General features: G+C 35.3%; 2 protein-coding genes across 2 annotated transcripts in view; one reads left to right on the top strand and one right to left on the bottom strand.

Moving 5' to 3' along the window:
- Positions 1 to 18,662, bottom strand: part of LOC148941523 (ras-related and estrogen-regulated growth inhibitor-like protein) — a 387,592-nt gene that overhangs the window by 300,832 nt on the left and 68,098 nt on the right. The gene's annotated exons all lie outside the window — the stretch shown is intronic.
- Positions 1,178 to 2,121, top strand: LOC148941526 (uncharacterized). Its single transcript, XM_089104259.1, has 2 exons — positions 1,178 to 1,241; positions 1,832 to 2,121. Exons 1-2 carry the CDS (start codon positions 1,188 to 1,190, stop codon positions 2,063 to 2,065), a joined length of 288 nt encoding a protein of 95 aa, XP_088960385.1. The 5' UTR covers positions 1,178 to 1,187; the 3' UTR covers positions 2,066 to 2,121.

Genomic DNA, 18,662 nt, shown 5'->3' with positions numbered 1-18,662 from the left:
GAGCAAGGTATTGACTAGGGGGCGATCTTTTGATTTAGTTCAACACACCTATAGCATTTTTAAAAGTTTCAACTTAGACGTTCCCAGAACATTGGGGATGCACCCTTAAAACCAGGATTGACGTAGGGTCTTTTGATTGAGTTCAACATTCCCTGATATCTTCAGCCTAATAATCTAAGCCGTTGCTAGTACTATACAGATACGCCATTTTGATAATAAGGATCCACGTGGTGTTATTTGGCTTTGGCCAAAATTTACCTCAGTATTCCCTGGAAGTTTCAACTTAAAACCCTTAGCCATTTCCAATATTATTGTAGATACACCCTTTTGAAAATCTGTTGCACATACTGATATGGTTCAGTATCCCCCTCAATATTTTCTGAAATTTTCAACATAAAACACTTATCAGCTTCTGAAATATTATACAAGTTTTCTTGTTATTTCTAAAATTTTCTTGTCATTTCTAAAGTTTTCTTGTCATATTCTTATACAATTGTCAATTTCGATTACTCACAGTCCTTTCCCCATTGCCTACGGGATAATTATAAAAATCACTAGAACTTTCAATTTCAAATCAAATGAACCCTTGCAATATTTCGAGGACTATTCCTTCCTTGTGAAGTGGGTCTGGGAAAAATAATACTAATGTTTACAACAGGAAATGCTAGAGCGTTGCTTCTGATAGTCCAGACTTGCATTACAAAGATATGCAAAAGGGTCACAACTATTTCATAAATCTCTCTCCACGTATACCCTTCAATGCTTCAACACTAGAAGTGCCGACAGATTTGCACTTAGATCGGGGTCTATTCATTTCTAGGAGCTGCATACAGATAAATTTCGGGTTGTCGGAAATGTTTTGTAGAAATGCCCAAAATCGTCCGGAAACGTCTTTTAGAACCTTATTTTTAAAATTCCCTGTGTGTTGATTACCCTCTATCCTGGCTCTGGTACATTCAAATCTGATAAAATTGGCAATAATCAAATTAAATATTAGCATTTCCGAAAGACATTTGTTTTAGTTTAGATTACTGAAACCACGAAAAAATCGAATAATGGACTGTTTTGTCATACTTTGCGAGACTAATTCAAACAAAGCATCACGGGTTACCATTCAAGGCCAAGAAGCAGGGCAATTTTCAAATATAAGCAATCAACAAACAAACTTTATATCAGTGTTTGATTGTATGTTGTCTAAGCTAATTAAAAAACAAAAACCAATAAAAATGATGAAAATACTTGTAAGTAATGTGTACACTTGCAAAGCCCTCAAAATCAACTCACTTTTTTGAAACCAAAAGTGATATTATTCTCAAAAAATAATTTACACTGCTGTCGTGAATTTCATAGATACCTTTAATACATTTTTCCTTTCTTAAGTTTTTTTTATATATTGACTCATCTCCACAAGAAAAGAGCGTTTGACTAACTTAGGTTGAGAGTGATTGGATAACAGAATCGTAAAATTTCGTTAGGACTTTTTCATGAAAAAAAACAAACATCTTCTTTAAGATACAGACAAACGTTGGACCTCATTTGCCTTTTTTCAAGAGGGAGGAGGATTTAATAATTGTCAAGGATTTTTTAAAGAACTTTTCCCTAACTGCAACTAAATTTTTTTGACATCATTAGACAATTTATACACACTGACTATGGATATAAAGTCATAAATCTTGACGACTGTTAAATCAGGGCGTTATATGATAAAAAAAACCTAAATTGTGGGGTACATTCAAGGCAAAAAAACATGTTTGTTATACCCTGTGAATTCTTTTTCAGAGTGACTTTCTTTTCGAAAGCACAACCTAGTTAACCCTACTCATTCTTTCAGGTTTTCCTTGGTCTTTTCGCCATTGCATTCTGCGCACCAGCAGAAGAAAAAAAGGAGGGCACAGACATTGAAGGAAGTGAATCATTCCTTCCAAGTTACGGTTTTGGCTATGGTGCTGGACTTGGCTATGGTTATGGCGGGCTCTATGGAGGTTATGGTGCTGGCATCTCTGGAGGCCTCTATCGTCCCTTCTATGGTGGATACGGCTATGGTGCTGGTCTGCGCTACTGGTGAACATCAGACATTTTACATTTGTACTCTTCTACTTTTTTGAAATAAAAGTTTCTATGTGAAAAGAACTCTCATTTAAACAATTTACGTTCTAAAAGCCCCCTTGTTTCTTCTCCTTACTTTTTTTCCTTGTACTACGTTCAAGCTCCAAGCTGGAGCGACCTGCTGAAAAGTTTAGTCCTTGCAAATTCAAGGAAGCAATCCAGGACCGGAAAATGTTATTTTGCTACTTTAAACAGCTAACTCTACCTAAGAGACACGCTCAAACAATATCTCTAGAACAAAAATAATAACAGGGCAATAACATACTCAAACAATATCTCTAGAACAAAATAATAACAGGGCAATAACAGGTTCGTTTACAAATGGAGATTTTCTCGGGCTTTTTTCCCATGCCTTAGATTTGACAGGTTTATTGATTGGAGCATTATGCAGCTAAAAGAGAATCAGTTTTTAGAGAATGCTGATTTAAAATTTAAAAGGTGTTTCAAATGATTTTTGAAGTGTTCCCGCAAAAAAGGATCGAAATCAGATAAGTATTCCGTAGCTCCTATATAATTACCATTATTTTCACAAAAAAAACTTCATTTTTACCACTAAACACTAAAGAGTACGAAGAAATAAATTTTACCATCACCACCATACAGTTAAGCATTTCCCTCAAACTTTTTTTTTACTTAAAATTCGTTTTTCAAACAGTTCGTGGTAACGAACTGTAAGTAAGGAGCGACCCAGCCAGTAGCGGATCCAGGATTTTAGGAAGGGGGGCGACTCGTTGCGAAAAATCCCCATTCGAAATTAAGCCTAACGTACCTTACTGATTTTGAAAGTTGCATGCCTCTGCTTCTATCCGTCATTTAGCTGTCGGTTGTGTAGAGCTATCCACAAAAATATATTTATAGAAACACTATCAATATTATATAACAAATTCTCGCCTCCTATTTCCACTATTAGCAAATCTATCAATAACACTTTCTACACTTATGTCAATATCACGGTGAACATGAAGAAGGGCAAGTCCGGTGAGTCTTTCCTCCGTCATTTTATTTCTTAGCCACGTTTTCAATCTTCTCCAGGTATTCTACCTGTGCCTGCATTGCTTTCTCTCAGACGAAGCCACAGTGCTTTTCGTGGTGTTGCTTCTTTAATCAGGGTAGATTTACAAACTGATTGGGAGTGGAAAACGATTACTGACCAGTATTACTGTGACAAGTCATGAATTATATCAGCGAACTTTTGTTTGTTTGTTTCTGCATAGTTTACTAACAAGGAAGTACCACGCTTGATAGTGTCCGGCATTTCCACGAAAAAACGACTTTCTAAGTTCGAAATGAGTGTGTTCAATAGAAAAGTAAAACTTAACCATCTATAATATTCTCCGTGTGAATTGAATGGTAAATGAATCCGACTCGTTGACTTTTTCGCTATCCGAGGGACTGTTATTTCTAAACCTAGTTCGGTTGCCACTTTAGTTACCTCGTCAAATCTGTTTTTAAACTCGCTTTCACTCCCCCGACGTTTGACTTGCAGCTGGGTAAGAAGGTCCTTAACATGGCTTGCTGCAGACGCGAGGTCTAAGCTCTTCTTCTGAAATGAGTGGTACTGAGTGGTACTGAGTTGCCGACTGAGTGGTAAAATTAGTCCAGATATGTTACTAAGAGAGTAAATGGTTACTATCAGGTCGGAGGATGTGACAGCAGTCAATAAGGATTTTGCTTTTGCTCCAGTTATGTATTCTGCCCAGCCGCTGATGATCTCAAGAGCTTCCACTATCTTAGGGAGCTCTACCACAACATGTATCATGGATTCGTGCCTTTCTATCCAGCACGTTTCACGTATGCCAGATAGCTGTGCTTTCATTACTCTGCTTAAAGCATAATTGTACTTTGCAGAAGCACCAAAAAAAGCAACTACTTTTTTTATTACTCCGATGGAGTCTTTAACACTCTGGATAGAAGAAGTTTTTGACATGGAAAGATTTAGAGCATGGTTGAAACATGGGCAACGCAGGGCATTCCTTGCTACCTCTTGAACTTCTTTTACAGCTCCACAATGTTCTGAAACCATCATAGCACATCCATCAGTGCCTATGCCCACTCAATTTTCCAAGTCTAGCCTGAGAGATCGAAGAAAATCCAACACAACATTTCCAAGCGTTTCCCCTTTAATGGTCGGTTCGAAGTTTCCAATGCTGTCCGAGTAATATGTTTCGTGTAGGTCTAAAAAACCAACGAAATCCTCACGTCTTGTGCAATTGTAATTGTAGCAAAGGGCAATACTTAGCTGTGGCTTGTGTGACATATCTATTGTTTTATTAGAAATCGCATTGTAAAATTTAGCAGAATGGATTTGTATAAGAATTTCTTTAAGAACCTCTTTGGCACAAGATTCAATTAATTCATTCTTTGTTTTTTGCTTATACATATAGCATTTGCACCTGGGCTTTCCAAATGTCCTTTTAAAGTGATATCGCCACTATTTACACGGTGCCTTAAAAGTTCTCGAAAGTTCCCTTCGTTTGTCAATGAGTCCTTTTCTGCCAATAATTCTCCATCATCTCTATGGCCACAAAGAGCAATGTTCTGTCGACCCAAGAAAACAATTGATTTTACAATTGGCTTCAATCTCGCTCTGTTTTCCTGCACTTGTTGGCTACGTTGTTCGTTTACAAGATTTAAATGTTGGTTTCAGGGTTGTCATATTTTAGAAGGAAATGTTTGCCTGCGTCAACTGAATCGCGGTGATACTGATTATTTTCATGATATACCAAGTCACCGTCTTTTCCAGTTAGCTTAGGAAAAGTTACGAGGGGCTTCTTTACCAACTTTTGCAATTGATTGGAGCCTCCAGCCCCTCGAACGTTAAACAAAACATAAAATTTACAGAATAAGTCCCTCATCTTATTCGAAAGTACTAGCCAATGAAATTCTTCCAAGCGAGTAAGATTGAAAAATCTCTTTTCGTCCCTGCCCCGCTTCTTGTGAACTGAATAGGGGGAAGCTGTAGTTAGACGTTGGAATCCACGGGTTCTGAAGAAATTGATATCGCGTACGATCATCCAGTTTTTCAAGTCTATCGATATAGCTTCCGATATCATTTTCGTAGAAAGTGCTTATATTTTCGATGTTTGTGTTAGGTTTGGGGCTACACTCTTCGATTGATGCTAACGAATCATGCACTATCTCACTATTAGTCAAAGCGCTGGAATCACTGCTAACACTGTAATTCTCATTATTTCTATCTTCAGTTACGGCGTCCACTCGCCTAGCTTTAGCTCACGAACCAAAAAAGTTGTCGAGGGTTATCTGCTTTCGCTTCGACATCATAACTGGTTAATATTATCCAAAAATTGTATACTTTTGAAACCCTTCTAGAATCATGACTAACCCTAAGGCGTATGTGTTATCAGAGTCATTTCAAGATTTTTGCTTAGTTATTGAATAAGAAACAGGTTTTGACGCGCACACTTTTTGAAGCTTCAACGATTTACGAGATGACAAGCTTCAAAATGCCTTGTAAGTTCGGGTGACACCAAACACTCTAGACAATTTCCTAAAGACTTAAGGCAGACAGACCAAGTGTCGTCCGATCCTTTTCAAAGATGCGTTGATCCAAGCGTTGATATCACAATCAAGTCACAGAAAATATAATAATAGAACTTTTTGCCCAAGCAAGGGGGGGGGGGGTCGGGGGGGGGGGCATTGAAGATTTTTGCTTAGTTATTGAATAAGAAACAGGTTTTGACGCGCACACTTTTTGAAGCTTCAACAATTTACGAGATGACGAGCTTCAAGATGCCTTGTAAGTTAGGGTGACACCAAACACTTTAGACAAGTCCCTCAAGACTTAAGCCGGAAAGACCAAGTGTTGTCCGATCCTTTTCAAAGATGCGTTGATCCAAGCGTTGATATCACAATCAAGTCACAGAAAATATAATGATAGAACTTTTTGCCCAAGCAAGGGGGGGGAATGCCCCCTCCCCGACCCCCCCCCCCCCATGGATCCGCTACTGGATCCAGCTCAATAGAAACCGAAACTCTACAAAACGAAATTATGATACCAATAGATATATCAAAAGTATCGGTTTATTATGCTGATTTCAAATATATAAGTTTCATTAAGTTTAGTCTTACCCATTAAAGGCTACGAGCCTGAGAAAATTTACCTGATTTTCAAAAAAAAAGAAGGAAACACCCCTTAAAAGTCATAGAATCCTTATGAAAATCACACCATCAGATTCAGCGCATCAAAAACGCTACTAAAGAGGTTTCAAACTCCTATTTGCGAAAGTGTGGAATTTAGCATTTTTCGCAAGAAGAAAGATTACGGATGTGCGTTTATTTGTTTGTTTACTGAAAAAAATATAAATTTTTTTACTTTTATAACTTTAATAGATCAAATAATCTTGAAATTTTTATTACTAAATATCAGTATATTTATATTGAACTGACAATGCGCATTCATTTTTATTTTTTCAGTAAAGTGCAAATTATTTTCTGGCCTTGGGAAGGCATAGGGGTTTTGAGCCTTACTCATGTTAATTTCTGCTTGATTTGAGTTTGACTCAGGTATTTATTGTAATTTCTGTTCGTGTTGGGTTTCATTTATTTATCGATGCTGATTTGTGGTAGTTTCACGCTTGGTAGATTATTTGATTTTATTTTTGGTCATTTTTGGTTTAATGGAGATCTGACCTGCTATTTATATGCTGAAGAAAAATGTTCAGCAAGTTTTAACAACATACACCCTTTTAAAAATCTGGACACAAATAGTAGTTTTTAATTTAGTTTCATAGTCCGGGGGCCAGACCTCTATAATGTGGCAATTAGGTGATCAGAAGGACACAGTCAGTTTGACAACAGTTTCCGACTATATCGACCACGCTGGATCCGAATATGGATAGTGGCAAAGCTGGAGATCACGGATTGACCTTTTAAAAGCCAAAAAACACCCTTTTTAGGCCTATAAAACGGGTGCAGACTGTTTATTTTTTTCTAAGGTTTTACCACTCCGATTTAGCGGTGCGACATCTCATTTTGGTCCTAATAGGGTCTTCTCATTGAAAATGTTAATTTTTTTCCGATATATTGTATAGCCCAGGCGCTATAGGCCAATATTTATTAATTTTCCCCGAAAATATCAAAATTCAAAGGTTCATTTTCAACTAAACCACGTATCTCGGACGTTTCTAATAATTTTTTGCTGTTCATTCTTTTCCAGAATTTACCTGTCCTATTTAGCTTCACATTTCCGTAAAGTTCAAAGCTTAAACTGTTCGGTGAAGCGGTCTAGAATTTTTTGAAAAAGTGTAGGCCAAAAAATATATACAAAAATACATTTTTCCAAAATGATGATGTGACACATCTTTTATGCTAGAATTTAATGCCAAATCCGAATATGAACTTTACTTTGCAGCCCAATCTTTGATAAATGGTATTGTAGGACATGTTTTTATGCCAAATTTTGACACCGAGTCCAACGGTAGTGTTGACTTAGTCATCGTATTTTAACTTTAGTTGCTATATGCTATTTAATTTGCTATAAGCTCTGATTTTCTTATAATTATAGTTGTAAATCCAGATTATAATGAACCTACGAAGCTTTGCAAGGTAGTAAACGGACACGGAAGAACCATGCTAGATAAAAGCTGAAAGCTTAAACCGGTAACATGATTAAATAGTATTTATTATTTTAAGTACTGTACATCTATATGAAAATACTTGTGTTGAAATTAAATTAGTAAAGCTACAGGTAAAGCCTGTCAAAATACAATTCCCGCACATCCCAACGGTTTTCCTCAAACATACCAAAAAATCCCGCTAATCCTCGTCCAAATCGTTGCTGTCGGCACCACATCGCCCATCATATGCGCAAAGAATGTCGCATGGCTTTAACCCCAAACAAGGGCACTTTTACCACACACAGTTTTACAGTAACAAAAGGTTGAAGCCTTGTTGACAGATGAAGGCCAGGGGTTCACCGCTGAAGTCACTGGACTGGCTCCTAAATTGTCGTGATGGGTCCAGCCAAACTCAAACGGGTTGAAGACATAGGGCTTAGGAATCACAGCCTGAAGAATAATGCTCCACTGAAGCATAGCTCTCTTGACGTGATGTACGAAAAAACCATCTGTTGGGGGTAAGCTATTCAAGTTCTTTTTTCTGGGAAACAAATGAATTCGGAGGTCATTGAGAGAATCATATTCGGACTGTTTTTTGCTATATACCGATACAGCCAATTTTGTACAGGTAAGCAAGATTTCGGGCTCGTACATAATAATGTTTTTGATATCATTCCTCACTTTCAGTGTAAGATCAGCAATTTCTTGAATAAGTTGTGATTTAACAGCAGATGTAGCAAATGTTTTTTTGCCCTTCGAGAAGAAAAAACTGACCATATCACTTCCACTAATGCAATGTAGCAGCCCTATTGACTCTACAACAGCCTACGATGTTCTATTCACAATTTTAAGGATCGGAAAGACTTTGTCACGGAACTGAACGTAGAGCTCGGGTTCACAACCTGGGTCACACCTGCAGAGGAATATTTCGCTATAGTTCCGTAATAAAATGACAACAATGTCTGTGTCATTCGCTTCAACAATTACTTGGGAACATCCATTTCTGTAGCATTCGGCACCATGGAGAGCAGCACACGTGTCTGCTTTTTCATGTGTGCAGCACAAGTTAGCTTCGTAGTCCACGTTCGGATCTAAAGTTATTTTGGATGGGACCAGTTTTAGCACCTTCATTCTGTCACTGAATCCAACAGAGAGGTAAATGGTAAATCTTAATTCAGAAAGACAGACATGACTCCGCAATTCAAAAATACATTCGATAAGTCTTGCCTTACTCTCTGACTGCATAAGCAAAATATCCCAGTTTTCTAGCACCATGCTCTTCTTAACGATAAAACTCTTCGTTACTGTATTTCCTCTCCACTCACGACATCCACTGCTATATTTTAGAACAATAGGATTCCTGGAAATGTTTACAAGACCGAACACTCCGTCATACCGATAAGCTACGATATGCAGCTCGGTTGTAGATTTTGGGAGTCAATTTAAGAGCCTTGCAAGGATTCGTTTCGAAAATGCCTTAACGGTTTCGGTTTTGTCTGGCACTTGCGACCGGATTAACGGCATGAAATCTACAACCACACCAGTTCCCGTGACCGTGTTAATTGGTACTTCGCTAGGCCAACTTTCTAAACTTGCAGAGGTACGAATGAACTCGAGAAAACTTAATTTCGTACCCGATTGAAGTTTAATACGTTCACTAGCTACTGCTTCAAATATTGCTGGGGCGTAGGGCAAAAGTTCGTGTGGCATGATCTTACATACATCTCAAGCGTAGATCCTTGACTAGGGCCAACAGTAACCAAAATTCTTTAACAGCTTCCAATTCAGCGTAAACGCTGCTACCGGGCTTTGTCGTTGAGCGTTTGGTCTGTTTTGTTTCGCAATCCATAGTCTTTACATTAACCTTTGAAAAGGGGTTGGGTTTTTCATCGAAATATGCTTCAAATGCTTTTAAACCACTAGCAAGTGCACTCAAAAGTTTCATCAGTGACTTGATGAAATGATATTCACCAAAGGTTCCTCATCACATGTAAAGGGATCAATATTGGTCTTCGACAACAGAGACCACATTACTGACAAGGTTTTTTCGGCGCTTCTCAAAGCTTCCATTTTTACTTCCTGCTCTATCAAATTCAATCACGCTCTCAATTACAGCAAGTCGATAAAGGGAGTAGTATCCTAGGTGCTGATTTGACGAGTACATTGACGAGCACAAGAATATACACTACAGTTTCAATTGCACAAGGAATTGCACAAGAATATACACTACAGTTTCAATTGCACAAGGAATTATACAAAACCTACCAGACAAGTTTCCGGGCCAACCAGACATGTTTCTGGGCCAAGCAGACAAGTTTCTGGGTCAACTATAAGTTTCTGGGCCTTTACGTTCCATGGCACCTTTCCAGAGCATGTACCTATGGATTTGGGGCCTTTACGTTCCTTCCTGCTATAGCAAGGCTGGTTTGGTGGGTATAATCTGGTTTGGAGGGTATTGTTTGGTTTGGTGGGTATAGTCTGGTTTAGTTTTTCAAAGAGAGTGAGTATTTGACATTTTTGCAAAAAGGGATAAGGAATTCGCAAATTGGACACTATGAACAATATTAATTAATGTTTTGAATAATAGGAGTGTGAATGATTCTAATTAGTGATTGTATGAAGGTGGAGAAAAAAAGAGGATTAAACTGATTAACAGTTAAGGTAACCCCGAAGGGGTTGTTAACTCAGGTAATTTGTTATAAATTTGAAACAAAATCAGTCTATGAAAATGACTAACGACGATAGAATGACATTGTGAGCTGACCTAGCTTTACCTCTCCAATGTGTCAATTTTGGAGGGAAAATCAAAAATACTCTGAATCGAAAATAAATGGGATCTGCCTCAAGGGGAAGGCTCAGAGGCCCTTCATTCCCCCATTTCTGAGGGCAGAGGAGGGGGGGGCGGGTCAATTTTGGAGGGAAAACCAAAAATACTCAGAATAGAAAATAAATGGGATCTGCCTCAAGGGGAAGGCTGAGAGGCCCTTCCTTCCACCTTTTCTGAGGGCCGGGGAGGGGGGGGGAGGGTCAATTTTGGAGGGAAAACCAAAAATACTCAGAATCGAAAATAAATGGGATCTTCCTCAAGGCCAAGGCTCAGAGGCCCTTCGTTCCCCGATTCCTGAGGGCAGGGGAGGGGGGGTCAATTTTGGAGGGAAAACCAAAAATGCTCAGAATCGAAAATATAGGGGATCTGCCTCAAGGGCAAGGCTCAGAGGCCCCCCCTTCCTCCATTTCTGAGGGCCGGGGGGAGGGGGAGTCAATTTTGGAGGGAAAACCAAAAATACTCAGAATCGAAAATAAACGGGATCTGCCTCAAGGCCAAGGATCAGAGGCCCTTCGTTCCCCAATTTCTGAGGGCAGGGGAGAGGGGAGTCAATTTTGGAGGGAACACCAAAAATGCTCAGAATCTAAAAAAAAGGGGATAGGCCTCACGGGGACGGCTCAGAGGTCTTCCGCTCCTCCATTTCTGAGGGCAGGTGGGAGGGGGAGTCAATTTTGGATGGAAAACCAAAAATTCTCAGAATCGAAAATAAACGGGATCTGCCTCAAGGGCAAGGCTCAGAGACACCACCGACCACCATGTCTAAAGGACGGGGAGAGGGGAATTCAATTTTAGATGTAAAACCAAAAATACTCATAATCGAAAATAAACGAGATCTTACTCAAGGGGAAGGCTCATAGGCCCGTTGTTCACCCATTTCTGAGGACAGGGGAGGGTGGGGTCAATTATGGAAGGGAAAACCAAAAATACTCAGAAAGTTCATTTTGAATTTCCTTCATTGAAATGCAAGAGTTGGAATATTTCAGTAGTGTTTTGTTGTGCTTTACCTTGTCATTGTTACATTCTCTTAATTTTTCAAAGTTCATTTTGAATTTCTTTCGTTGAAATGCAAGAGTTGGAATATTTCAGCAGTGACTTGTTCTGCTTTACCTTGTCACAGCTACATTCTCATGATTTTTCGAAGTTCATTTTGAATTTCTGTCGTGAAATGCAAGAGTTGGAATATTTCAGTAGTGACTTGTTGTGCTTTACCTTGTCACAGTTACTTTCTCTTGATTTTTCGAAGTTCATTTTGAATTTCTGTCGTAAAATGCAAGAGTTGGAATATTTCAGTAGTGACTTGTTGTGCTTTACCTTGTCACAGTTACATTCTCTTGATTTTTCGAAGTTCATTTTGAATTTCTCTCATAAAATGCAAGAGTTGGAATATTTCAGTAGTGTTTTGTTGTGCTTTACCTTGTCACAGTTACATTCTGTTGATTTTCATAGTTCATTTTGAATTTCTTTCATTGAAATGCAAGAGTTGGAATATTTCAGTAGTGTTTTGTTGTGCTTTACCTTGTCACAGTTACATTCTCTTGATTTTTCAAAGTACATTTTGAAATTCTTTCGCGAAGTGCAAGAATTGGAATATTTCAGTAGTGTCTTGTCGTGGTTTACCTTGTCACAGCTACATTCTCATGATTTTTCAAAGTTCATTTTGAATTTCTGTCGTGAAATGCAAGAGTTGGAATATTTCAGTAGTGACTTGTTGTGCTTTACCGTGTCACAGTTACATTCTCTTGATTTTTCGAAGTTCATTTTGAATTTCTGTCGTGAAATGCAAGAGTTGGAATATTTCAGTAGTATTTTGTTGTGCTTTACCTTGTCACAGTTACATTCTATTGATTTTCATAGTTCATTTTGAATTTCTTTCATTGAAATACAAGAGTTAGAATATTTCACTAGTGTTTTGTTGTGCTTTACCTTGTCACAGTTACATTCTCTTAATTTTTCAAAGTTCATTTTGAATTTCTTTCGTGAAATGCAAGAATTGGAATATTTCAGTAGTGTCTTGTCGTGGTTTACCTTGTCACAGCTACATTCTCATGATTTTTCAAAGTTCATTTTGAATTTCTGTCGTGAAATGCAAGAGTTGGAATATTTCAGTAGTGACTTGTTGTGCTTTACCTTGTCACAGTTACATTCTCTTGATTTTTCGAAGTTCATTTTGAATTTCTGTCGTAAAATGCAAGAGTTGGAATATTTCAGTAGTGAATTGTTGTGCTTTACCTTGTCACAGTTACATTCTCTTGATTTTTCGAAGTTCATTTTGAATTTTTCTCGTAAAATGCAAGAGTTGGAATATTTCAGTAGTGTTTTGTTGTGCTTTACCTTGTCACAGTTACATTCTGTTGATTTTAATACTTTATTTTTTATTTATATCATTGAAATGCAAGAGTTGGAATATTTCAGTAGTGTTTTGTTGTGCTTTACCTTGTCACACTTACATTCTCTTTATTTTTCAAAGTTCATTTTGAATTTCTTTCGTGAAGTGCAAGAATTGGAATATTTCAGTAGTGTCTTGTCGTGGTTTACCTTGTCACAGCTACATTCTCATGATTTTTCAAAGTTCATTTTGGATTTCTTTCGTTGAAATGCAAGAGTTGGAATATTTCAGTAGTGACTTGTTGTGCTTGACCTTGTCACAGTTACATTCTCTTGATTTTATGAATTTCATTTTGAATTTCTGTCGTGAAATGCAAAAGTTGGAATATTTCAGTAGTGTTTTGTTGTGCTATACCTTGTCACAGTTACATTCTGTTGATTTTCATAGTTCATTTTTGATTTCTTTCATTTAAATTCAAGAGTTGGAATATTTCAGTAGTGACTTGTTGGGCTTTACCTTGTCAAAGTTACAATCTATTGATTTTTTTAAGTTAATTTTTATTTTCTGTAGTGAAATGCAAGAGTTGGAATATTTCAGTATAGTTTTGTTGTGCTCTACCTTGTCACAGTTACTTTCTGTTGATTTTCATAGTTCATTTTGAATTATTTTCATTAAAATGCAAGAGTTGGAATATTTCAGTAGTGTTTTGTTGTGCTTTACCTTATCACAGTTACATTCTCTTAATTTTTCAAATTTCATTTTGAATTTCTGTCGTGAAATGCAAAAGTTGGAATATTTCAGTAGTGACTTGTTGTGCTTTACCTTGTCACAGTTACATTCTCTTGATTTTTCGAAGTTCATTTTGAATTTCTGTCGTGAAAAGCAAGAGTTGGAATATTTCAGTAGTGTTTTGTTGTGCTTTACCTTGTCACAGTTACATTCTGTTGATTTTAATAGTTCATTTTGAATTTCTTTCATTGAAATGCAAGAGTTGGAATATTTCAGTAGTGTTTTGTTGTGCTTTACCTTATCACAGTTACATTCTCTTAATTTTTCAAATTCCATTTTGAATTTCTGTCGTGAAATGCAAGAGTTGGAATATTTCAGTAGTGACTTGTTGTGCTTTACCTTGTCACAGTTACATTCTCTTGATTTTTCGAAGTTCATTTTGAATTTCTGTCATGAAATGCAAGAGTTGGATTCTGGTTCAAATCTGATACTTTAGTCGTTTTTTTTGGATCGAAAAATAAAACTATTTCTATAAAATCTGAGCTAAAAAAGGGTTTTGGACCGTAAACTCTAGTTTTTTTTTGTAAGAAAATTATGGAAAATACAATTCGTTGGCTCAGAGGTGAAAATTAAGTCCAGTTATGGATCGAAAAATAAACAATCTCTATAAAATCTGAGCTAATAGGGGTGTTTTGCAGTAAACTCTAGTTTTTTGTACGAAAATTATGGAAAATACAATCCTCTGGTTCAAATCTGAAACTTTAGTCTATTTTTTGATCGAAAAATAAGCTATTTCTGTAAAATATGAGCTAATAGAGGGTTTTGACTGTAAACTCTCGTTTTTTTTTGTAAACAAATTATGGAAAATAAAATTCGTTGGCTCATCTTTAGTCGTTTTTTGGATCGAAAAATAAAACTATTTCTATAAAATCTGAGCTAAAAAAGGGTTTTTGACCGTAAACTCTAGTTTTTTTTTGTAAGAAAATTATGGAAAATACAATTCGTTGGCTCAAAGGTGAAAATTAAGTCCAGTTATGGATCGAAAAATAAACAATCTCTATAAAATCTGAGCTAATAGGGGTTTTTTGCAGTAAACTCTAGTTTTTTGTACGAAAATTATGGAAAATACAATTCTCTGGTGCAAATCTGAAACTTTAGTCTATTTTTGGATCGAAAAATAAACTATTTCTGTAAAATCTGAGCTAATAGGGGTTTTTTACCTTAATATCTATTTTTTTTTGTAAGAAAATTATGGAAAATACAATTCGTTGGCTCATAGGTGAAAATTAAGTCCAGTTATGGATCGAAAAATAAACTATTTCTGTAAAATCTGAGCTAATAAGGGTTTTTGCCCTTAAACTCTAGTTTTTGTGAGCAAATTATGGAAAATATAATCCTCTGGCTCAAATCTGAAACTTAATTCTATTTTTGGATCGAAAAATAAACTATTTCTGTAAAATCTGAGCTAATAAGGGTTTTTGACCGTAAACTCTAGTTTTTTATAAGAAAATTATGGAAAATACAATTGTCTGGTTGAAATCTGAAACTCTAGTCTATTTTTGGATCGAAAAATAAAGCTATTTCTATAAAATCCGAGCTAAAAAGGGTTTTTTGACCGTAAACTCTAGTTTTTTGTAAGAAAATTATGGAAAATACAAATTTCTGGTTCAAATCTGAAACTTAAGTCTATTTTTGGATCGAAAAATAAAACTATTTCCGTAAAATCTGAGCTAAAAAAGGGTTTTTGACCATACACTCTAGTTTTTTGTAAGAAAATTCTGGAAAATACGATTCTCTGGTTCAAATCTGAAACTTAAGTCTATTTATGGATCGAAAAATAAAACCATTTCTATAAAATCTGAGTTAAAAGGGTTTTTGACCGTAAACTCTAGTTTTTAGTACGAAAATTATGGAAAATACAATTCATTGGCTCATACGTGAAAATCAAGTCCAGTTATGGATCGAAAAATATAGCATTTCTGTAAAATCTGAGCTAATAAGGGTTGTTGGCCGTAAACGCTAGTTTTTTATAAGAAAATTATGGAAAATACAATTCACTGGTTCAAATATGAAACTTAAGTCTATTTTTGGATCGAAAAATAAAACTATTTCTGTAAAATCTGAGCTAATAAGGGTTTTTTAACGTAAACTCTAGTTTATTGTAGGAAAATTATGGAAACTACCAATTCTCTAGTTCAAATGTGAAACTTAAGTCCAGTTTTGGATGCTCATTATGATGAGAAATGAAGATTCTAATTCAATATTTTTTCCATAAAAACAGACTATTTTTTTTTTAAACTTCGAAACTATTCAACCTTATTTATTTTTTATTTTTTTTTGTACGTATCTTAAAATGACAAAATATGCCTACGGCTCTAACAATTGTACTCTATTATTGGTCAGAGATAAGATGTGGCTTTCCCATTGGTATTCTATGTCCTGTTATTGACACAACCTAGTATATTGCATGTATTAAATCAGTATTTTTTACGCAGTAGAACGTTAAAAACATAAGTCATATCATTAAAAAAAAAGTGAAGATGGAGCATTTTAATAAAGTGTGTTCACATAACAAGGTTATTGTAGCATTGAATACCGACAAGGAGAAGTATTTAAACTATGAAACAAGTACAAGTGGTAGCACTATTGGAAATGTATGCATGCATTGTCATGACAGTAAGGAATTAAATTTCTTTGGAATAGCGAAAAAATTCAACTCTTATGTTGGTGGTTATGCGAGATTGAGATCTCCAGAGATGATTGTACTCAAAGAGAATGCCAACATAAAAATAATCGTTGATGATAGAGGACAACTCCTTGCTACTGTTGCAGGTAACACATTACCTACTGATACATCCAATCGTCAATTTTCGGGTATTAGCATTCAACGGAAGGTTAAAAAAAGAAAGGCCTACTCTTCTACTAATATCGTAAACCATATCTTGTCTACGTGCCGAAACTGTTACCTATGTAAAAAAAATGGATAATAGACAGTGAAATTGCCAGAAAAATAAAAAGGGCATTGGCAGAAAATATCACTATGGAATATAAAGATGAATCGATGAAAAACAAAGCACCAGCAGACGTTACTGTCATTGATCAAACAGTCAATGAACCAAATAATACCAAAGATGAAAAGCATATTGAGTCTGTTGATGAGGCACCATTAAAAATTGTGTATGACTCTAAATGGAATAATGAATATTCTACTGATTACGAACTAAAAGAAGACAATAGCTACAATATCAAGAGAGAATATGGTGAACTATTTTATGGAACAGATTCAAAATGTCCAAAGTTAATCATTTATATTAATAATGTATCATAATATATTTTTGTATTAATATTCTACATAGCATTATCTCATTAAAAATATGTTATGCATTACATTGTTATGTGTTCCTTATCTTTAGAGTATGCTAGCACAACAAACGTTTATAATGTCTATTAGAACATTGGAGATGTAAGAAAAGGAATTTGCATACATAGATTATGACACACGTAGGTTAAAATTTATAAAATCCAGGTATCAGAATGAAAAAATTCTTAATCAACATCTGTTGTTGGATATTTTATTATGTCATTATGAAAATATTTTAATTTAGTAGGTAAGTAAGTAATAAACTCTTTCTTGGTGTCACCTCTTGGATACACAATACAGAAATTTAATTCAGGAAATTATGAAAAAAAAAATTGAACAAATTCTGTATTAACATTCTTTATCGATTGAAGTCACTTCCTAGACAGTCAATACAACAATTTCACAAAATCTAAGTATCAGATTGAGTAAATTCTATATCAACATCCATTTCTCGGATACATGGGGATGAAATTGACAGAATCTAAGTGTTAGAGTGAATAGATTTTATTTATCAACATCTTTTGTCAGATACATCGAATAAAATTGACAGAATCTAAGTGTCAGAGTGAATAATTTATTTTTTATCAACATTTTTTATCAGTTACAACAATTATAAATAACAAAATCTAAATATCAGAGTGAATAAATGCTTTTTCAGCATCCTTTGTTGGATATGTTGAATAAAATATGCAAAGTCGACATAGCTATATTTCATTTTTTAAGGTTAATTTAGGCAAGATTACGTGCGCGCACGTAAGCACGCCTAAATTAACCTTAAAAAATGAAATAAAGCTATGTCGACTTTGCATATTTTATTCAACATATCCAACAAAGGATGCTGAAAAAGCATTTATTCACTCTGATATTTAGATTTTGTTATTTATAATTGTTGTAACTGATAAAAGATGTTGATACAAAATAAATTATTCACTCTGACACTTAGATTCTGTCAATTTTATTCGATGCATCTGACAAAAGATGTTGATAAATAAAATCTATTCACTCTAACAATTAGATTTTGTCAATTTCATCTCCATGTATCCGACAAATGGATGTTGATATAGAATTTAATCAATCTGATACTTAGATTTTGTGAAATTGTTGTATTGACTGTCTAGGAAGCGACTTCAATCGATAAAGAATGTTAATAAAGAATTTGTTCAATTTTTTTTTTCATAATTTCCTGAATTAAATTTCTGTATTGTGTATCCAAGAGGTTAATTCAAGAAAGAGTTTGCTACTTACTTAAAAAAATTTCATAATGACATAATAACATATCCAACAACGGATGTTGATAAAGAATTTATTCATTCTGATAGATCGATTTTATCAATGTTATCCCATGTGTCTGACAATATATGTATGCAAATTCCTTTTCTAACATCTCCTATGTTTTAATAGACATTCTAACCGTTTGATATGCTAGCTTACTCTAAAAATAATGAACACATAACAAGGTAATGCATAATATATTTTTAATGAGATAATGCTATGTTGAATATTAATACAAAAATATATTCTGATATATTATTAATATCAATGATTAACTTTGGACATTTTGAATCTGTTCCATAAAATAGTTCACCATGTTCTCTCTTGATATTGTAGCTATTGTCTTCTCTTAGTTCGTAATCAGTAGAATAATCACAATTCCATTTAGTGTCATACACAATTTTTAATGGTGCCTCATCAACAGACTCAATATGCTTTTCGTCTTTGGCATTATTTGGTTTATTG

Source organism: Artemia sp. Qi Xiang Cuo, chromosome 18, assembly GCF_049724085.1.
Source record: "Artemia sp. Qi Xiang Cuo chromosome 18, ASM4972408v1, whole genome shotgun sequence".
Taxonomy (NCBI): Eukaryota; Metazoa; Arthropoda; class Branchiopoda; order Anostraca; family Artemiidae; genus Artemia; species Artemia sp. Qi Xiang Cuo.
Note: the sequence above shows the minus strand (reverse complement) of the source record. Positions and strands in the feature narration are given on the sequence as shown.